Source organism: Cupressus sempervirens, chromosome 6 (genome assembly GCF_028749045.1).
Source record: "Cupressus sempervirens isolate cs-2001-9-10 chromosome 6, ASM2874904v1, whole genome shotgun sequence".
Taxonomy (NCBI): domain Eukaryota; kingdom Viridiplantae; phylum Streptophyta; class Pinopsida; order Cupressales; family Cupressaceae; genus Cupressus; species Cupressus sempervirens.
Window position 1 is genome coordinate 672,157,414 of NC_143123.1, and position 24,155 is coordinate 672,181,568.

General features: G+C 34.4%; 1 protein-coding gene across 2 annotated transcripts in view; it reads left to right on the forward strand.

Moving 5' to 3' along the window:
- The window catches only part of LOC149553974 (indole-3-acetaldehyde oxidase-like), a 234,801-nt gene extending 212,909 nt beyond the window's left edge, over window positions 1–21,892 (forward strand). For both annotated transcript variants that reach the window (XM_089789308.1, XM_089789309.1), the window contains 2 exons: window positions 21,183–21,372; window positions 21,497–21,892. In XM_089789308.1, the coding sequence (XP_089645434.1) occupies window positions 21,183–21,372; window positions 21,497–21,705 (399 nt within the window). In that variant the 3' untranslated portion in view covers window positions 21,706–21,892. The remainder of the gene's footprint in view (window positions 1–21,182; window positions 21,373–21,496) is intronic.
- The last annotated feature ends 2,263 nt before the right edge of the window (window positions 21,893–24,155 follow it).

Sequence of the window (24,155 nt, forward strand, 5' to 3'; positions counted from 1 at the left end):
GTTAGATCCTCCTCTAAAAAGAAGCGAGAACCCCTCAAGAGCTGTTTTTTGTTAAGTAGATTTTGTTTGTCGCTAATATTGGGCATGAGTAGATTGGCCTATTTCTTTTAGCGTGTGGTTTTCCAACCTTCCAAGCTTGGCAGATTTGACCTTGCCACAACAACACTTCTTGTAGGGAATCCCTCGTTAAGTCGAGGGTATGTTCGCCTTCCCCATAATCTTTTATTCCTTTGATAATTATGTTGGATGCCCTAAGCTGCCTTTCCTTGACTTCTCTGTCTTGTGTGTTCACATGAATCTTTGCCTCTTCTCTTGTCAGATCAAGGTGTTTGCTGTTTTTATCCCAAGTTTTGGTGATTTCTGAAAAATCTCTCTTCTCCTCTTCAACCTTTGCCTTTCCTAGCAAGTGTGAAGAATCGTTCTCACCTGATTGTGAGATGTCTCGGTATTTGCTGTGACCTTGTTTGCTTCCAATGTAGCATTCAAGTTTTTCCATTCATCCTTCATGTTCTGCCATTCAAGCTTCCTTGCTAAAAGTGTTTCTTGCAGCGTTGAGATTTGAGCTTTTAAAATATTGTTATTGTCTACAAGAGCTTTATTTGCTGCAATTAGCACATGTATATTGCGGTAACTTTCTTGTTCCTTAGCCTCTATGAGCTCCAACCTCCTCTTGGCCCTCAAAAGTTCTTGTACATAAAGATCTGGGCACCAAGCGAGAGGTGTGGAGGTAGGGTTGTAAATGACAAGGTCAACAAAGTTGCTGCTACCACACAAATGATTGTCACCACAAGAAGCCAAGAAGCCAAAGACTACAGCAAGAAGCCAAAGCCAAAGACAATACGACTTAATATATAGAGACAGATAAAGACCTATGTTGGACAAAGCATCCACAGGGCAAGAAAAGTTCATATATAGGGACTACATATTATACATAGTCAATCACAATGCATTGAGTGCCCAAACTGCACAATAATTCTATTTGTTTAGAGATTGAGATTATCGATAAGCACTATTAGAAGAAAGAATGCGGTGGCCTCAATGGCTAACTATTGAAGGTGTGAGATGGTTTGAATTCTACTATTTGTATACATATGCATTGTACAGGATAAGTGGTGGTGATGAAAATAAAATGATTCAATGACCATCATTAATGAACTGGACAATAATTTGCTGCAACAACAATTAAGATACACAAGGAATTTCATCAAGGTAAGTAGTGATGAATGAATGCTATGATCAAGCTATAATGTAAAAAACCCTATCCGACTAGATCCTTAACAAACATCAATTTGCTTTTGCTAATCAACAATTTGATATTTTGTCAAACATTTGGCAGGCAAATTATTATCACTCAATAAATAATGCTTTAATTTCACAACGAGCTGCTCACAATTTTAATTGATTAAGTCTTTACCAATTTGGACAAATGAACACCATTATACAATTCAGAAGTAATTCTATAATTGATGGCAATGCCACTAATATCCAATTTAAAAAATTTGACTTCTGGTAATTTACAAGCATGCAATAATGACCCTGGAAGTTGACTTCTAACCGATGAAATATGAATTGCAGCTCTCACGAAATAATCCAATTTACTCGCAGGTTCATAAATACATGCTCCTTGCTTATAATTGCAAGTGCCCTCCAATAATTGATTGCAGCCTTCCACAAAGTCTGAAATCGCTGCCAAATACAAGGATGACAGCCACAATACATTCCTCTTATAACCACGCCAAATAGTAGACAATAATGGCATTCTAAATCACAAATTCTCCAGCCACAATGAAATTCCCAGTGCATAATAGTCGGGAAATACTATAATTTAATTATGACAATTCTTAGAATTAATTCCCAATACCTCAGCTGTAAATTACCAGGCACTTCTTAATTCCAAACCTTTATACTTCAGCAAGGGCAAAAAAACTGGCAAATCCAGAAACTCTTCGCAGACAACAAAATAAAATAATCAATCGGATGCTTTACTCATCAAATAAGCTCATATTTATAATCTCCAAATGACACAAAGTTTCTCGAATGAACTTCACTTAGGAAGCTTCCCACATAAAATTAAAATATAATAAAGTGCCAATATAAACTAATTTATTAATTGCTTTTGGCTTCGAAAATTACCTTTTCCACCATAACTCAAAATTTTGACACGTAAGGTCACTGTTTCTTGTTCCCATTATTTAAAAATTTTTGTCCTGGTTCCAACGAGCTATGATACTGAGGTAACCAACCAACAACACTATCAAAAATAACAATCTCAACGTATTTATATGAATAATAATAATAATTCACTCGTCTTGCGAAAACAATTGAAGAGGCATTAGAATCAAAATTTGACAACACCAAAGTGATCCTGATGATGAAAGATGATAAATGAACCTGACAGGGTGACTTACTATAAATAGACACTCCCTCCAAGATTCTTAGAGCCCAAATCGGAAGCCCGAAATAAAAACTGAGAGCATCCTTGAACTCCTCTAACTCAACTGAGTTCATCGGAACCAATAGATTGACTTACTATAAATAGTAAGTCCCTCAAACGGAGCAAAAACACATCATAGGCTGCTAGAAAGCTTATAACTTCACAACTAAGACCTTCAAATTCTATTGTCAACTGACGAGGGTCGCGATGGTGAACTGACCTAGCCAATTGCAGGAACCTGCTAAAAATGAGGACCTGATAGAGTGGGTCTATCAATAGTAGGGGTCAAGGAATACATAATGGATTGTCAGATACAATTGTCTTCATTTGCCGACTATTTCTAGATGTGTGTCTGAAGTTGTATAGTATCAGCGTTATATTTGGAGGAACTTGATAAGCCGTCAAAAGCTCATGCAAAGGAGCTAGAAAGTTAAGAAGTTAATGTAAAGAGTGATTACATAGATGAAGACAAATATCAAGAACATAGATGATAATAAAAAAGGAAGAGTCTTTCCACAAATGATAACAAAGATATGCTTTACGCAATATAGTCATGAGTCAAACCAGACAAGAGATTATATGCCTGAAGCGGCCCATACGAATAGCATTTGAAGAATTAATTAATTACAGCAAAGGTGAAAGCCATCCTTCAAAGTCATAGCGTCTAGCCTCAGTCCAAGATTGGGAGGTAGCCAGCGATATCTTCATAAAATAAACAGATACAACATCAAATAAGGATAAAATCAGTGCAACTGAACATTAAATTAAATAAAGTCATAATAATACAAATAATATTAATGTTCTACAAAGTTATGGAGATTAATTTATGTCAAGGTTGAAATGGTGCAGTTTAATAAGAGGCACAATGGTTCATATTGAAAAGGCATGCCTACTTATAAGAAAGATATAAAAGGGGAGAACATGTGATTTGAAAAGGAGTCAGCAGATTAAATATAAAATAAGAAGTAAGAGCTTGAAAGAAAGAAATGTATATTCAGATTTTTAAATCTGATATATATATATATATATATATATATATCAGAACATTGAGGGAGTAAGAGGGATATAAAAGAAAAAATATCTCTACAGTGTTAAAGGCTGACAAAAGGGGGAGTATATTTTTAGAGTCAAGAACAAATCATATCCATCACCAAGTTGAGCAAGCAACCATATAAAATGTGGAATTTCAGAATTAACATCAGAAGTGGGAGTAGGTGCTTCTTGTGGGTTGTAGCCTACAAATTGTGGGAGTTGTAGCTTCCAGCAGGTAGGTGCTCACATAATGAGGTTGGAGCCTCTTGTAGGTTGGAGCCACATACATATTGTAAAAAAGATTCAAATTTATATAAAAGCATTTAAATTGCCATGGGTTTCTCCCACATTGATTTCCACACAAATCATTGTGTTATTGTGTTCATATGCATAATTGTTCATTTCAGCATTTAAAGTTATTTGAAGTTACTTGTGTGGATTAAAGTTTTAAAACTGGCAAAAATGTTAATATACCAATTCATACCCCCCCCTCAGTATATTCGTGTGCTCTTCAAAATGTTCACTTATTCAGCCTTAAAATTACTCCCTCAATTTTTTAGCAACATATGGATCTCAGCTTTCGCCAACTCCAAACTTATTAGTCTATTTATTGATGGTATTTGTGTGTTTAATCAAAGTCCTTTAGCCATGTATGACGATCTCAAACAGTTCCTTTCTCTCTATCATGAACATGGTCTACCCTTAATTCCTTTAAAGAGTCAATTTGCCCATGACATTGTTTTCATTGGCACTCATTTTCTCCCAAGAGGGAAAATGGTAGTCTCAACAACATGTTCTTACTTGAATTGCTAATCTCTAGTTGAAAACCTAAAATTCACAACTTTTGAGTTTGGTAAGTTATGTTGCAAGATTTTATGCCAACATTGTAGATGACAAGAAATTGCTAATCAAGTTTCTTAAGAAAAATCCACATGGTTGGACTTCGATAAATGACAATGCTATCAAACGAATCAAATAAAAATTATCAAAATATCAAGAGGTAATATCATTGAAACAAATGCTACCAGCAACACTTGTGCAAGAATTCTTAGAAAACACCAAAAGGCAAGGAAGAAATTGTCAGATATGTTTTTGACACCTTCAAAGGAAGTGAAATTAATTACTATAGCACCTATAAAGAAATGCATGTTGTGGTTAATACTCTGTAGCACTTCCATCTCTTTGTTGTATATAAGAAATTCCTCTTGAGAAGTGATCTACAAAATCCAAGAAGATTCTTTATGAAAGAATCCATAGACAAAGAAAAAAGAGGAAGACTTCTCTAGTGGGCGCACTTTTTGGACACCTTTGACTTTGAATTAGAACATTTGTCAAGCAATAAGAATGCTTTTGTTGATTTTTTAGTAGAGAAGGATCAATGGAACAAGGAACAGTCAGATTGATTAGAGAAGTGACCCATGAAGGTCTCCATCTTAGCATTAACACTACCTTAGTAGACCTAAGAACCCAATTCGTTCAAAATTATGAGCATCAAAGACTCCAATATTTTGAAGCAATCACAACCTTGAGTCAACAAGGGGCTCTACGAAATAATGTCCTTTAAGATTTAGGCATCGAAATTAAACAATACTTTAGAGAAAGGTATAGATTTTGAGAAGGAGAAAGTTGTGAAGCATTTGATTCCAAATGGATAATTATCATTGCTAGTGCCACTGCTATCCAACAACTAAAAGCTTGGATCATACATAAAATGGTGCACATTGATTAATTCTTTGGAGGACTTTATCCTTACAAAGATCTTCAATTATGGCTTCAAATTGTTTTCTCTCACATGTGACCCTACTATATCTCATGTAATAAAATGGTTTTTGGATAAATTTGGCCCTTAGCAAAGAGAATGTTCCACCTAGATCACTCCTCAACAATGGCTTTAGCAAGTTTGTGGCAACCACATTCTTACATGGGTCTACGGCAAACACTACTTAAAACCATTCTCGTAAAACCTCCTCAAAGGGTAGATCTAGAGGGTTATGACTCTGAATTTGAATCAGTCTAGAGGTTAGGACTGCTGACCTCACTAGCGACTCAAGTCCCTTTAAGAAAAACTAAGGGTGATCCACACGGCCATAAAGGGGCAACTCTACCTTATTGTGGACACATGTTAAGCCTTCATGTGACCAAAAATATTTTGTTATAGTTGCTTTCTATTGTAAAGCAATGCTCCACTTGTAGTGATCCCACATGTTTGTTGGTCACCTTTTTCTTGTTTATGAGATATTGGGGTCCCCTGAGTGAGATATACATCACATAGTGGGCATCTCTGTTAGTCGACTGGATGGTTCCGGCGGTGTTTTGTATTCTGTAGCCGACGGGATGATGTCCGGTGGTGTTTCTGTATTCTGCTATTCTGCTATTATTGTCTTTATGCGTTGATTTCTTTACTTGTACGGTAAACAATCTCATCTGGAAAAGGTGATGGAATTATTGTCATTGATGTCAAAGGTACATAAGGGAACTGTCACTGATGTCAAGAATGTTAAGATCTTGTTATTGATCTTAAGATATAATAAGAATGATTAGTTGATTGTGAACCCTAAATATTGAAGATAATGATAGAATATGAATAAATACAACCATTGTTTTTGTATAAAACAACAAAATCCTCACAGAAGTTATCATGATGCATTTAAAGATGTTCATACTCCTATTCAAAAGGTAAAATTATGATAGAACAGGATCGTCCAATGACTTTGTTGTCTTGCATTTTGTCACTACAAAATGTAGGTAATAGTATGAAACTTTTTCAACTTAGTTTTGCATTTCTTTGAGTTTAGTTCGTTATTTAATTGGTTAGTATTGATCAACCAATAAATTCCAATTGATATAATGAATCCTTTTACTAAAGGCTTTCGTCAAGTCTTTTGAGTTTTTTTGTTTGTCGAGCCTATGCTTGATTTTTGAAGCCTTCAATGTCCTTTTTCTTATTTTTGAGTGTGTGTTTGTTGGCTTTTGGTCCTTTGGTTTTACTCAAATCATTGTTTTTGGTTTTCCCTTCGATTTGATCTATCTTAGGGCTTGATTGGAGTTGGCAATCAAAAGATATGATCATTTTAGTGCCCAAAAAGTGGACCTTTTAGGTGCAACTGCACAAATTAAAAATATCATGTTATATTTTTAAGTTGACATTCACTTTTTGAAAAATGCAACATGAATTCATTTTATGTTTTAAAGTTACTTTATCATTTCAAATTTTCACTTAAAGTAACTATAGTGCACTTTATGTTATATTTTTATGTTGAGTTGCTTTTTAATTTTTCACTTAAGTGACTATATTAACTATATAGTTTGATTTAATTTTTGAGTTTTAAATCAAAACATTTTGATAAATATTACTTTTAAGATGATATTTGCACATACTATATTAACTATATTGTGTAAATACTATTTATGACCCATTTGAGTAATATTTATTCAAAAGTTAAATTGGCACATGCTTAATTCATCACTTAAGTTTTGCAAACATGTCTACAAGCACATTTTCATTGAAAATATGCAATTGCATCTAAAAGTGCGATTTTGAATGAAAATGCCTTTGAAACACTTAAAGCATGTTATTACATGTATTGTCAAAACATTCAATTACACCTAAAAGGTGCATTTTTGCTTATGGCTCCCACTGCTTACATGCAATAGCACCTAAAAGGTGTGTTTTGCCTTTAGACTCATTTTTGGAAGTTTTTAAAACGTGTGTTTGCACCCAAAAGGTGTGTTTTTGCTAAGGGAGTCATTTTTGAGTTTTTTTTTAAAACTTGTAATGGCATCTAAAAGGTGCATTTTGTCTCCAAGAGCATGCATTTGCCTCCAAGAAACCTGTTTTTGAAGATTGAAGGCAAAACTCCATGCACTTGCCCTCCAAGAACATGTTTTTGCTTGGAAACTTCAAATCTATTCATTCCAAGTCAAAAAAATCTTCTCTATAGGGTCGTTTTTGCATTTGAAGAGCATTTGACGTTGAATCTCCATGCAAGAAATGTCAATTATCATTCCATTTTAGGGCATATTTTGACAAGAAACACTTAGATTTGGTCATTTTCAAATCATGTTTTTGCATATAGAAGGGGCGTTTTTTGATATTAATCCATATCGTTGCTATTAGAAGACATGTTTTTGCCTTTCAATGCCAAAAACGACTCATGTAATGGGAGATTGAAACCACATTTTTGATGAAAACGTTCCATAATCTTGCATTTATTGAAAACGTTGGAATTGAGAGGGATTTTAGGGCATGTTTTGGGCATTCTCATCCAAAAATGCCTCATTGAATGCTCATTTCGAATTCATCATTGCAAGGTTGAAGAGGTCCAAGTTTGTTTGGGAATTTGTCAAAATTGGAACTTCATTCCCTTCATATTTGGCATATTAATCTTCAAGTAAGTGGAAATTTTCAATTTTGCTAATTCATTCATGCTTATGTTGCTGATTTGATGCATGTTTTAACGTGATGTTTCACATTTGTTGATATTGATGTCATGAAAAGGGCATTTTCTTTTTAAAAATGATGAAAAGTCTCATTTTCATATGTTTGGTTTTTTCCCAAATTTCAAATTTGAGTTTGCATGTTAAGGTATCTTGCTTGTTGACATGTTTGAAGGTACATGTTTCTTTTGTGTTTGTTTTTGTTGCTTGCTTGTTTTTTTGGTTTTCTTCATTTGGAAGAAGTTGCAAGTTCTTTCCCAAGAACTTGAGCATATTTCACTTCACTTCATCTTCCATCAGCGAATGCAAGTGCATCTTTTCATTCCATTTTTGTCATCACATGCCAAGCCACATTGCATCCATTCCTTTCATATGCAATTACATTTCATGAGCAATTACATATAATTCCACTTTTCATGTCATAACACATTCATCTCATCCTTTGCATGCAATACATGTCAACTCACCTTTCATCCGCATTTAAATGCATTCTCATTTTTCGTTCTCAATCGCATGTCACATATACATGTAACTCATTTTTCGTGCAATGACATCTTGAAAACCCATTTTTGACTCAAAGTCACTTTTAAAAGTCAAAACATTTGATTTGCATGCATTCTCATGCATTCAACTTTCATGTCTTAAAGCATATTCATAAACGTTCACTTCCACCTCATATTTTCATCCCCTCAAGCCTTATTCCAGCCTTTACATATGCATGTTGTCTCTTTTCAAGATCATCACATTAGATCTTCAAAGTGTCTTATCCATACTTCCAAGCTTTGTTGTTGATCAAGAATCAACGCTTCTATGGAAGCAATATCCTTTGATGATGTGTTCACATTTTGGAATTTTCATGTTGCAGTACAAGCACAAGGGATGCCCTCATCTACAAAATCAAAAGGCAAGATGAAATATCAATGTGATAAAGAGTTGGCTCATGCAACTTCATCCCAGGTCACGTCTATTCTTGATAGTGTGTAAGATAGAAAGATCGGGCATGTAGATATGATTGATTTCTTGCGAAGGATAGAAGCTTCTGCTAGTCATGAAATGAAATGCATCAAAAGGAGTAATATTCATTTGGTGTCTTCCTTTCCTATGGCTGCCCTTGAACCAGAATTTGTTCTAGGATGTGCAAAGCATTTTATTCGAAGTCAAAAACAATCAAGAATGTTGATGGTAATGTTATTATTAGCCTTGATCCTGAGGTTATTGAACAGATTTTCAAAGTGCTGCAGAGTGTAGAGTGCGTGGATTTGACTAAAGAAACATATTTGGAGATATGGAATGCAAATAAGGGTAATTATTAGAAATATGTTAATTTGTATTGGTTGTATTCCAAGAGAAACAATTTCTCAAGATGGCCAAAAACCATTCACAGATCTAGTTTCAAGCCAGAAAACAAAGACCTAATTATCCTTCGCAACAAAATATGCAGTCTCAAGGATTCTAGTGATTTTGAACCATGGATGTATAAGTTCATTTTTCAAATCATTGATAAGAAGGAACATATCTTTTGGGGAGAACTTATTAGCACTGCACTTTGTGAGTAGTTACTCAATGTAGGAACATCAACACCGTTCTACATGAATTCTTATCTTGTCTATGTTGTTGCTGCTATGGGATCTTCTTCAAGATTTTCAACCAAAGGAGACTGTCTTCAAGTTCCAGTTTGGGAATATTATGATCAGATTACTTTGACAAATAGTATCACTATAAGAGAGTTCAAGATGCATTTTTTGGACATTTATGGTGCTTTTTTGGTAAGGAGTCATCTCTCAAAAGAGTGTCAGATGAGGCTTGGGATAAGGTTAATCAATATGATTTCATCTTTATTCAGTGTCCAACTTTTACCTATTTAAGAGTTGGGTATTTCAAAGGAGAACCATATACCTTACCTAGGTATGCTATTGACAGAATCATTCTAATGGAATTGACTAGACAACTCATGGAGGTTCAATCTGACCAACATGCCCTTCGTAGGCCAGGTTTTGGTATTTATTTTGCTAAACCCTTGGTGATCAGTCATTATATCATCAATTTTGTACACAAAAAAAGGCCATGGAAGCAAAACTTCAGTTGGTTACATTGAAGAAGTTCAAAGCCAGATTTGATTTTGATTACAGAGAGATGAACTCAAAAATCAAGAGAGCATTTACTGATGTCCATCATATAGAAGATATTTGGATTGGCATGCAGACGGAGTTTGATATAATGAAAATGGACTACTGTAGGTTGACTTTGCTACAGATGATGGTAATATTCTTGATCCATTATATCATCAGGTTGGTTTTGATAAACGATGCCCTTTCCCTATTCAATGATAGCAAAAGGAAGGTACTTCTATCCTTGATAGATTTCAATCTATTCTGGCAAACATCAACAAGTGGTTGAAAATCAAAGGTCTTAAAAGGGTCAATCCAAAGTTGGGTTTGGATTGTGGAAGCTTTGGTCCTCTTGAAAGGAAGTCACAATTAGAAATTGTCGGTAAGATGGAGCATCTTCTTTTGATATAAAGAAATCCCTCAAATTCAAATTGAAAGGTGGAAAGGGATTTGAATTATCGTAGACACTTGAACAAGTTCAAGAGTTAAAAGGAGAATCAGATGAAGGACTTGATGAAGAAGATGAGGAGGAAGAAGGAGAAGTCATGATCATATCTCCTCCTAGACCTGTACAAACTCAGGAACCATCAATGTAGGAAGTACCTTTTTTGGGTACGATAGATGATGATGTGGATTTGTTTTCCACTGTTTTCACACCTTCCATCCCGACCTCAGAAGTAAATACATTGGATCTTCCTATATCTTCAGTAGCTCCTCCCATTTTAACAGCTTGTGAACATTTAGGGAATGTGTTCGAGGATTTTCTAACTCTTACAGAAGGTCAAGTTTCTCAACTTGATACATCCCTAATTGGTTTTGAGATGTTCATGACAGAATCCTCCCATCATGCACCTATGATTTCAGTTGTGCAAACTGAATCTTGCTCAGTTACAATAGAGATACAATCAGGATCAATGCCAATGGTCTTCACTGTACTTGATTCCACAGATGAAAATTTCAGTTTGCCTACATGGTTGAGTAGGATTACAATGAAGAGAAGAAAGGTTGTCATACCCACAAATGACCTTCCTATTAAGAAAACTAAGTCCAAATCTTTGAAAGATAAGATTGTTTTAAGGATCTTAGTTGATTATGAAAAGACCAAATTTGTAGAAGTTGTTGAACCATTGGTGAACAAGCTAGTTGAAGAACTTATTCGTTCTGATTACAAATTCACCAAGGTAGAAATTGGAAAGCAGTCACGATTGGGTCGCTTACAAGATGCTCAAGACACACTTGCTAATCTGTCAAAGAGCAATCATGAATTATGGGAAAAGAAAAACTAGCTTAAGTAGGAGGTTGCTTGCTTAAATGAGTTTATTCAACAACAATCCTCACAACATGCAGTTGTTGTATCTCAGACACCTAAGGAGAGAAGGATAGTAGAGTTGTGAAGTCTTGGATGGGAGAAGTCATTTTTGAAGGATACAAGCCATGAAATATCCCAAACCGAATATTTACTCGATTTTTTCTCCAAATATATTCAAAACTAAACATATGCAGATGTATTACAAAATACAATAAAAACTAGCAGAAAATCCAACAGATATTAAACCGTTCTTTCTCAAAATGATACTTAGGATTCAAGCATATAAAAATGCATTATAGACCCACAATATAAAATCAGGAAGCTCTCGTAAAATTCCTCAAACATGTTATTGCATTATACAACAACAATACAATAACAAACATTTAGAATCCAATCTTAAATACATAGTTTACGATCAGATTGGAACACTCAAAGAAGAATTTGTAAGTGCATACGAAACACTTGAAGTGACGTCTCCATAGACAATGGGTTTGCGTCCACTATCTGCTAGCACGAGGGGTTACGTCCTCACACTAGCTGAAAACTGAAGCTTTTTGAATACTCTCGCAAGAGAGAAATTGAAATCTGAATAATAAATCAAGCATGCGAAATGAAAGAGTCCCTTCTCCTTTTATTCTCCCAATTGTGACTCTTTGACTTCCCTCCTAGCTTTTCATCTTATCTCTCCTTGTCATCTTTAGTCCATTTTGAATATTAAATTGACCTTTTATAATAAGAATCCACACTTTCATAGTCAATTTTAATATCATATAAATGTGTCCTTTAATATTTCTAATGTCCCAAAAAGGGGACATTACAAACCATTGCAGATACAACCAGAGTTCTTGGACGTATCAAAAATGTTGAAGAAATGATACATGATTTGACTGCATCTTTGGTTTAGGAGGCTAATACTTTGAAAGAAATTCTGAATGATTGGGATGAGATTGCTAAATCTGATCTAGATGCCATGGTTACATGTGACGTTCTTCCATCTTGTGAAATGTTCTACAGATGTCATGGACTCATGCATTTCAAGGAAGAGGCACTAAGAAAGCTTGTAACAAAAGGTGCAGGCTAATTTAGAAGATTGTCAAGCAATTAAAGTTGTGATCACGTGTGACTTTGAATAAATGGGATGCCACATTCTTGACGAATATGGTAACTTAGTTGCACTTGAAGGGATAACTTCAGAATATACAAGCAGGATCAATGCTGATTTAGATTCTAAAGATTTTGGTTCTCATACAATGAACAAGTTTGCTTTGCATAAATCTTTAGCAAAGCACTTCAAAGATTCTTTGTCAGCAAATTCCAAGATTGTGAAATCAGCATATGCTGATGCAATAAGAATAGAAGCCATATCAAAGACAATGGAGATTTCTGATTTTTCTACAGTGCATGATGTCATCATCAAATTCAAGGCATTAAAGAACAGTCTTTAAGATTGTTAATTTGTTTTTATGTTTGTAGATCAAAGAGGATGTATTGCATGAAATTGTGTAATTACATGTAATACGAATTACATGCGTAGTGACATGTAAGCCAATAATTTCTCTTTCAGTTAGACTAGGTCAAAGTTGGTTGAGTTGCTCTCACTTTTTCCTCCATTTTTTTCTCAACTCCTTTGCCTATATAAAGGAGTGTTCTCTTATCGTAAAATCATCTTTTATTGTATGCAAGAGAGCTTTGGAGAAATTTTGAAAGAAAAGTGAATATAAAGAATCAATTGAGATTGAACTTTGATTGAGTGAAATTGTTACGTGTGCAAGTTAGAAGCTTTGACTGTGATTTGCATTTGTTATCTTTGATTCATGTGTTGTTTTACATTCTTGATAATCGAGTTTAAAAAGAATTAGAAAGCAACCAGATCTGGAGCTTTGACTAGGAGCAATTGTAGAGATATATAGACAAGAAGCTTTGTCTGTAGCTTATATCTCTTTCTTGATTCACAAAATAATTAGGATATCTTTAATACTGTAAGTCTTTGTGCCCCAATAATAAAGCTTATTCATATAGAATTATGATCGGACTTAGAGCCAAATCGGTACACTTTTAGCTAACCTTTGAGTTGGTGTTGGTTTATCGGTATCACCATTTCCGCTGTTAGATAGAAGTGTAGTTAGAGATTTCATCTTGCCCATTACTTGCTCCATGGTTAAGTGGATTCTTTCCTAAAAGCTAAGAGGAAAGAATATTGGTAACACCCTTTTACAAAATCTCCCAACTTCTTGCTTACCTTGAGTTGATCCAAGGAATGGTGAAAAGGGGGAGCCTTCCCTCTAAGGTAGGAGAGACTTTGTCTCGCACGCTGTGGCTGATCATCTTGTTTTGTGACTGGATTTTACTCAAAACTGTCAGTTGCAAAATGTGCTCCCAACATACTCAATATTTGCAAAACGTATCATCCCAAAGAAGCTAAGCCTAGGCGACAACTTGCAAATATAAGTCAAAAGATGTTTATATCATTCAATAAAATGGAGTAAGAAATATATGGACCAATATGTATTGAAGTCAAAGACTACAGCAGCAGCAATATATATCCTTTCTAGGAGCCAGTCATTTGAAAGCAGCGATAGACAAATGATACACATCACTCAGTATATGCAGATATAATATTCAAAACAAATAACATGGAACAAGATGATGGAACGAGGATAATGAGTCAACGGCAAGGAGTAATGTTATAGAGAAGCCCAATAACCTTTATTTGAATGCTGAATGTAGCGAATGGACTCTACAGGCTGAAACAATATACAATGTTGAAGTGGCAGTTGAACTTACCACATCATCCTATTTGGCATAGACTATGTGCCGTCATGATATTTGGAACAAATAAGGCAATGTTAAAACTTGCAAATATGCAATTATATATATGAGTCAAAAGTATACACGTGACTTCATCAGTGATCATATTTGAGCATGCTGCAACAAGATGGAAACATTGTCCAAAGTATAATTAACACAACACTAGAGACTATATTGAAGAAACATTAATTAAAAGACTTATACACGGTGTTCATTCAAGCAACGAAAAAAGTTGAATCCGTCTTCAACATATGGATGCCCAAATAAACACCATCACAAATATTACAGGAAATAATATTTTGAATAGTGGCAGAAATTGACATGATAAACAAAGAGATGAAGTCCAAGCCAAAGCCACGTCATAAGAGTGGAAGAAACGATCAGATTCAACCAAATCATAATTGGTCAACATCTAAATGTGAAGCGATAAGTTTGTCAAATATGGGAGCCATGAAGAAGCAAACAAACAATAATAATTATGTTGGAATTGGTGAGAATGTATACAACAAACAAACCGGAGTATCCAGTTTATGCAATGATGAAACGTCTAACTTCTGAAGTTAATAAGAACCATGTGCCATCAGGAGTATGAAGTTGACTTCAGATTATCATGAAGAAAATATGGATTGTGCACTAGGAAGACTATCAAATATATTATGTGCTCTGCATTTAAAGAAAACATCACAACAGGTCAAAGTGGTGTCACGTTTGAAAACAACAAATATGTTTGCCAACAGAACAAGCCAGCAATAAATATGTAGAGACTATTGGAACAGTGATAAAATAATCAATACAAGCAATAATCCTTTATACACATCAACAAAGAAATGATGTCGCGTTTCTACAGATGCCATTGGGGTTGAAAATAATCATCAAAGATGTCATGTCTATCCAAATCAGTTAACAATAATGGGAAGCGATCAGAAACAGCAGCGATTCCATATGTTAATTCCACCAGTGTTTACAAATAAATGGATGGTAGCGTAGTCGTGGAACCATACACAGAAATTGAAGGATGCCACACAAGAAAATAGTGTTTGATATATTGATGACATACAGCTTGATACTTAGGCCGTCTGTAGTTATAAAGGAAGATGAAATTAAAAGATACAGGATTAATATAAATCGATGGAGTAACTAATAGTTATGAAAAGTCATTATCTACAAAAAGACACAATCTTCTAATTAAAAAGCTATGTAGGATACATATATAATATGGTTCAAAAATCATGATTGAGAAATGGATGAGAGATGTGTGATAAAAAGAATATAGGAGCAGAACAGTGGGAAGAAAATAAATAGTAGGTAAGGACTGTGTGATGTGTGAAGAAGAAATCCATGTGGCAGAGTAAAGCAATTAAAATGTGTATACAGGTTTATTAATCTGGAATACGTATTAAATTGAAGAATGAGATAAAAGAAAAATAAGTACATATAACACTGCAGATTTAGGAAGATATAAAAATATATTTATGCAAAAATAAGTGGAGATGTTTATGCAGATGTAGAAGAACATACAGATGTAAAAAGTATTGCAGACTTGAATCTGAGGTTTAAAAATAAGTGTAAAAAGAAATGATTTAATTGTCCATCATCCATTGAGTAAGCAACAACGATAAGGTGGAAAACAAGTTTGTGTAATGGAACAAGCAATGGGGGTTGGTGTTTCTAGTAGGTCGGTGCTTGCGAAGTGTAGAAGTTGGAGCTTTCAGTGAGTCAGTGCTCATAAACATAGGGGTTCCAGCCTACAAATCATTGTAAAAAGAACAAATTTATATAAAAACATTTATTTGTCGTGGTTTTCTCCTGCATTGGGTTTCCACGTACACATTGTGTTATTGTGTTCATGCACATAATTGTTTATTTTGGTATTTAAAGTTATTATTTGGATAAAAGTTTTAAATCAGCAAATTTGTTATTATATTAATTCACCCCCCTCTTAGTATAATCATGTGCTCTTCAAAAGGTTCATTTAGATTTTGATAATTTTTTTGGTACGATGCTACATGTCCAAGATACTGATGGATCTGAAATCACTATTTCTCTAGCCTTGGAAAATAGTGAGGGATTGGTCTATAAAGTGCCCTCATCTACCATTGCAAAAGATAAGTGTGTGAGCAATATCAGTCCGCTCAACATCATTAATAGTTAGAAGGGTCTTAACTTAGATATCCTAAAGGGATAGAGAGTATGTTCTTCCTCCTATAATAAGGGGAATCAGAAATCGGACTGCTTTAAGGATATTATAGGATTTTGAATTCTGAAAATGCATGCTAAGTATGACATGAAATTTGATCCATTTGATTAGTCTATGTATTAGTTCATCCTCACAGCTTTTGGTAAAAGTTGAAAAGAGCTTTTTGGGGATTTTCTATATATGAACTCAATTTATGATATAGCCTATAATGGATAATGAAGACCTGCAATGTCCCCAAATTTTAATAAATTAAACTAAATCAATTGATTAAGTGGTTTCAGAAATTAAAAAATATTATAAAGGACTTCTTTAATTGATTAATTTAGTTATAAAATTAAAGAGGGACAAAATAATAATATAATAATTAAACAGTTCAATTAAAATTAATAGTTTGCATGACCCCGATATTTAATAATAATATCTCTTGTGCCCCCTTTTAACTTATTAGTTGTAATGTTTTGGCCATGTTGACACATTTGTAGTCCTTTGGGAAGTTTCTTGGAGTATATAAGGCCGAGTTCGTTATTGTTGTAGGTATGTGATTTGGATATTTTATTTGTAATAGCAAATTCCAGTTGGAAGTTCAGCATTGTCTTCCATTTCGGAGGTGCAAAATCCCTGCTATTTGGTTATTCACAATTTCGGTGGTCCTACTGAAGAGGAAATAGGGCAGCCATATGACAACAATACATTACAAGATCAGGGTATGAAAAATAATTATAGACTTCATTTCCATATTAATTGTTCTCAACTCATAGGTCAAAACATCATCCAGGTTTTAATCTTTTAAACTAATTGGGAGGTCTATTGCACAATCAAAATAGATGGAGCCTTGAGCCATTGAGTCACAAGCAGCACCTGATAATGCATGTGTGGTTCTGAGAAACCTAGCATCATAAGCATTATTGTCGGTAAACCATGTTGGTAATACCAATTTATACCTATTCTGACATAAGAGATGCATACATTGGAAAGCATGTGGATCCTTTAAAGTTTTCTCTAAGATGCTTGATCTGAATCTGGATAAACAACTTGAGGTTTCCTTCGGATCCATTTGTAACATGTAGTTCAGCATATTTACATCTATGAGGATTTTTATAATTCATCAAAGATTTAAACCCTTTAATGTCTGGATGAATATCCTAAGGCTTAATGGGAGTAACCCAGAAACCTTTACCAGAAAATCTTTCATTATCTTCTGAAGCTAATTCATTTCCTGAACATTTTTTTCACCAGGTAAATCAATTGACTTTTCAGCTTGAGCAAGAAATTCAGAAAAGCTTGCCTATTGTTTTTGTTCAGCTGTGAGGTTGATTTTGCCTAGCTCTCGTACTCATCCCGACCTTTACTCATCCCGACCTTTAATCCATGAGTCCCTTCTACTAAATCTCCTTCCTAATCAATTCGCGGCCCTTAAAATGCCTATTCATTGCCTTGAAGACAGATCATATGATGAGTTGACAGAGATATTATTCAAAGGTGTAAATGGATTGATCAGACATTTCAGAGAGACAAGACAAAACTTGGAACACAGAGATAGAAACAAGAGAACTTTCTTTTCTTTATTATAAGGCTCTGCAACCAACTTTTACAGAAAGCTGAAAGGATGAACTAATACATAGACTAAGCAGATGGATGGGAGTTCATCTCATACATTGGGTGCTTTTTCAGACTTCAAAATTCTATAATATCCTTAAAAGGAGTCTGATTTCTGATTCCCCTTATTTAAGGAAGACGAGCATAGATCTAGAGGCAAACTATCTATGAGTTTGAGGATGGATTCATAGAATTGAACTATTTGTATATCCCAGTTCATCAAACAAGTCACTGTGTGTGTGTTCAGATTGTTGCAATGACAAAATCTGTTGGTCAATAAGGGAGGGTGTTGGCATATTTGTTAATGTTTGCGTTTGTTATAGGTTTGTGGGCTATCATAAAATATTAGTTGTATGTTTGTGAAGTTGTTAATATATTTTGAGGATTTGTTGCCCCTAAATGGGATTTGTGAATCCAAAAACATGTATGTCATTTGATTGAAGAATAACACAATTTTTATTGTGTGCTCTCAAAATTTATATCTGCTGCAACAAACCCAAAACTGATTAGTGATTACAACAGCATGGAAAAATATCTATGGAATTGCATTACAACAAGCAAATACCACCCTTGAACATTGTCAACCTGCACCAAGGTTGTTATACGGACTCTTATTCACTACTCGATACACATACAAAGTGTTCAAATCTATAGCCCAAAAATCAAAGATAATAACCAGCAATAAGAAAGAGAAAACTGAAACAAAGAACACCAGAAATATCCTGGGAAAACCCTTCGAGAATGAAGGGAAAAACCCAGCCACACAACAAAATATTTCTTTATTGATAATAAAAGTTCAAGTGTACAATATCCTTTGCTTGATGCAAATATATAACAATAGGAGAGACTCTTCACATAATAACTGAAAGCTCTCTTGAGATTCCTATAACTCCTATAATTAATAATAACTCTTCGAATATTCATGCCTCAATGCATGAGAATGACACATGTCATTTACATTTAATATCACAAATTAAACTTGAGTGTCCTTTTCAGCTGAGGATGACAATAATGATAATAACGTCCAAGTTTTGAAAGATAAAGATCTCTATCGCAGCTACAGACTTTAACACAAAGCACCCTCAGTGACAGAGGGAAAAAATCTGGAAATTGATTTCATTCTTCTACACAAATTAGGTGTGGTTTTCTCTATAAATTCTTAAAATACATTGCCCCATTTTGACACCAACATTATAAACCCAACAAAATTAGTGACAAATATTGTTGGAAAACACCCAAAAAATTCTCCCATCATGGCAACACACCTACAACAAATCTGGAAACTAAACAATCAAAATAAGACTTGCAAACAAATAGTACTCCATCACTAGCTCCGCCGCACTATCCGTTGAAATAACAATGCACTCCTATAGTGACAATGCCAACAAGAATCTTAGGGATTTTGTCCTATGACTTACATGTGATGGGGTTTTTCCCACAAGCTGCAAATCTCTATGGGTTTGTCCATAGAAGTTAATCGTAGAACAAGCATTCATTGAATGAGAAATGAGAGTGAATTTGTAAAAGATCCACTACAAGTCTTGAGCCAAGAATTTATGGTGTTCAAGTCAAATTGGGTACCCAAATTCCTGATACTCTGTTTTGGAGCAAAAACATTTAAATTTACATAAAAAATCCTACCCATTTTCTGCATTCAAAATCAGTCGATAACATTGCCATACTGGCAATTATAGCCTGTCATAGCCAATAGGACTCATCTAGAAATGCTCTCATGAGAAATCTGCCTCCCGTGGAAAATTTTAATATTACTTAATATTTAGTGGTCCAATCTCCCAAAAATATAAATTAAAATAGTACCAGTTAAATATTTCATATGCATTATTTTGATTTATTAATAAAAAGGCCTTTTCCATTTATTTAGCAAAAAAAAAATTCCTATTAAACTCTTGAGAAATCTGCCTTGTCCATAGAAGTTAATCGTAGAACAAGCATTCATTGAATGAGAAATGAGAGTGAATTTGTAAAAGATCCACTACAAGTCTTGAGCCAAGAATTTATGGAGTTCAAGTCAAATTGGGTACCCAAATTCCCGATACTCTGTTTTGGAGCAAAAACATTTAAATTTACATAAAAAATCCTACACATTTTCTGCATTCAAAATCAGTCGATAACATTGCCATACTGGAAATTATAGCCTGTCATAGCCAATAGGACTCATCTAGAAATGCTCTCATGAGAAATCTGCCTCCCGTGGAAATTTTAATATTACTTAATATTTAGTGGTCCAATCTCCCAAAAATATAAATTAAAATAGTACCAGTTAAATATTTCATATGCATTATTTTGATTTATTAATAAAAAGGCCTTTTCCATTTATTTAGCAAAAAAAAAATTCCTATTAAACTCTTGAGCTCACCGAAATATGGGGAATTGAGCTAAATCTGCTAATTTGAAATTTAAATTAGAGTGGGTCATGAAATAAGGGAAACCCGTTTGGTCTGGCATGGCCAAAAGTCAAAGGAGGTTTTAGCTGCCTCAATAAATTGGTTCATTGTTGCCCAATTTGATCATAAGTACATGGTTTTTCAAACTATAAGTTTAAAATTCAGGGAAAAGCTTAAAACCTTGTAAACCCAAGGGTATGTGATAGCTTTGTAATTTTATACCCCATGGGTTGCCTACTAGTAGACAAATGTTTTTGAAATATTGAACTACAATTTACAATATACAATCTGAAAAAAAGAACTTAATTTTTTCTTGGGCAGGGTAGGGGGAAGGCCAAAGGCCTATAAGATATATTTTGGTAATAATATTTGATCGATTATCATAGAGGAAATTTTGTTAGAATGAAACTCATCATCCTTCTACAATTGCATAATAGTTTCTTGTCATAATAATGTTTCAAATACCCAATTAGTAAGAGCTTCTCCACTCCCATACATTGTTCTCTTGACCCAATGTTACTAATGTTTGTTAGTTTGATGTTTTTTTCTAAATGGATTTTAAAACATTTTCCAATCAATATCATTAAATGGAAGCTCTTGTTTGGGTAGTCAGGTCAGTGTCACCCACTTAGTTGCTTTACATACATTGGCTGTGATTATTATTTTTTTAATCTCTTTTTCCTTCTATACCTTATAAGCCAATGAATTTGATCAAATATATGAACTGCATTATGTAGTGATAAGGACTGACATTTAGAAATCAACTTTATATTTTCATTGTAACTATAAATGATTTAAATGGTGAGTTGATTGTGTTTACAATCAATTAAAATTTGAATGAAAGCCCATGCTGCAGATTGAAGGTGCTTTTGTTCAAGGAGTTGGGTTCTTCATGACGGAGGAACATGTTGTTGACAGGAATGGAAAGCTTGTATCTGATGGAACATGGACATACAAAATTCCAACTATCGACACAATACCTCAAAAGTTCAATGTTGAGCTACATAACAGTCCTCTGCATGAAAAACGAATTCTTTCCTCAAAAGGTTTAGAAGCCTCCAGCTTCAGCACGATAGAGAGTTGTCTTTCTTACATTACAAGATAAGAACTGATTTCAATATGGTGATATTTATCTAATATGTAATATTTTATTTCAATGCTATGGTACAGCTTCTGGTGAACCACCATTACTTCTAGCTGCATCTGTTCATTGTGCAATAAGAGAAGCTATAAAGGTGGCGCGCAAGGAGCTTCCAACTGACAACAACAGACACTTCAGAATGGACTCCCCTGCCACGATGGATGTCATAAAGTCTCTCTGTGGCCTCAATAATGTAGAATGCTATTTAAAGAGCTTGAGTGCTTCTACTAATCAATGAGATGATAATTATGAAATCAAAGAGTCTATTCAGGCATGATCATGTAAATATATATTTCACAGATGAGAAATATTGAATAATGACTGGTGTAACATATTAAAATGGCACCATCTTCTAACAAATGCAAGTTCTTTACTTATTATATTTTTTCTGCCTAAGATATAACAACACTTTGTATCAATCCTAATTGAAAGAGCAAAGGAAATCATATAATAGGCATTGGGGCGCACTAGATAAAAAATTTCCTTTTTGTGAATTACAAAAATGCAGCCAAATTGTAGTAGCAAGGCCATATTCCAGTACTTAACTTATGGACTCTAAAAGGAGATGCCCTCAAACTACTTTTATATCCATTGAACACTTATAATGGCTGCCAATCTCCATGACATGTATTACAGGACTATACAGATTGTGGAAAACAACTTTCATTGCACAAATAATGCAACACAAGTAAACTTCAGAGAAACCATCATATGGGCAGAAAACTCCAAGAACAGTGAGCTATGCTCTTTTCCTCACCAATCCACAATCATAATGTGTTTTAGAATGCTTTCATGTGGTCTTACATTACACAAATAGACTGCCTTGAAATGTACATGCCATTTAGCTCCCCACTGTTGTGGAGGACGACTGGCTTGTAATTCAACCACCCCAATGGCTCAGCATGCAACCTCTGCCGAAATAGAATACCTACATGTAGCCTACACTTTTGGTAGTGTTCCCCTCTGCTATCAACAACCTCTTTCTGTCAAATAGTCTCAATTTTCCAGTCAGGTACGGTAAAATGGACATGGCCATTTGTTTTAGTTAGATTAGCAGTGTAAGGGCCCTGATCCTAAATAAAAACAGCAAGCTAGAATTTTTTCTTATCCTTGTTTGTTGTATCTTGTTAAGCCAGGATTCCAATAGAATGGCGATGACTGAGAAAATACTCTATCTATTCAAATAAATGAGAACAGAAAAACATATAAATAAGAGAGGCAGCATTCAGTTTGGAACAGTTAGAAACCTTTTACCAAACTGCCAGAAGTAATCTGGCCAGAATTTAACAAAAAAAAAACACTACAAAAACAAAACTAATTGAAAACATAAAATTACCAATTCTTAGAAGATTATACATTAACATCCCCTCCTTATTCTGAAGGAGCTAAACCAAGCATTTCTCAAAACTTCTCAAACTTTTCTCTGCCCAATGCTTTGGTAAGAATATCTGTAGGTTGATTTGCAGCAGGACAATATTTGAGCTATGCTCTATCATCTTTCACATGTTGTCGAATCAAATGAAACTTGGTGTTGATGTGTTTGGTTCAATCATGAAAGACTGTGTTTTTAGTTATTTTAATTTTTGATTGTAGATCTATAGTCAACAAAGAGTAGTGTAAATGGAACTTGTACTGGCAAATCTTTAAGGATTCTTCGCAGCCATGAGATTTCTCAAGTTGCCATAGAGGCTGCCATATATTAAGCTTGTACAGAGGATAGGGTTGGTGCTGGTTGCTTCTTAGATTTCCATAAACTGATGGAAAATCCAAGACACATTAAGAAACCAAATATAGACTTTCCATCTTCCAAATCACATGCATAATCTTAGACTGATTATCCAAGCAATGGAAAGTGTGGTCTTAGCTTTCTTGAGCCCATAGTTTTCAGTACTTTGTAGATATTGAAACACATTTTTAGACCTGCTAACTAAAGAGTTTCTGTAGAGTATTGCATGAATCTACAGAGAAAACAAAAGATATCTGGACAAGTAGATATACCTATGTTTAGTTGCATCAGCAGATTGCATAGAGTCATTTGATGTGAGTTTCAAATTTTGTTCCATAGGCATACTAAATGGGTTGCAAATCAGCCATGCCAAACTTATTGAGAAGACTAATATTTTTTTGTTGGGTAATATAATTATATTCAGGTTTTTGAATCAGCTTAATACCCAAATATTAATGAAGATGCCGCAAAATACGGCATCACATGCAGTAAATAATTTCTTGTTAACTTCACCATGCAACCTATAGGCGTTGGAAGATTTAGAATAGCCAAGAAAAGTGCACTTAAAACTTCGATGATGCAACTTCTTTCTTTGTTAGGAATCAAAGCATAGCAAGTGGAGCCAAAAATTTGAAGATGCCAAATAAATGGAGGATGACCATTCCAAACTTCATATGGAGTTGTTTGGTGAAGAGAAAATGATGGGGATCTAATGCAAAGATAAAATAGTTGTTCTTTCTTCTTCTATCCAAAAATGCAACTTGATGCCTTTGAAATATAGCATTGCTCGAACTATATTTATAATGGTTCTATCCATTCTTCTAACAACACTGTTTTGTTGAGGAGTACCTGGAATAGTGATGATGTTGAATTCTCTTTTGATGAAGGGAATCCTCAAATACTATAGAAGTGAGTTCTCCATCATTGTTCGTTTAAAGAGTGCCAACATGAGATTGTGCCCG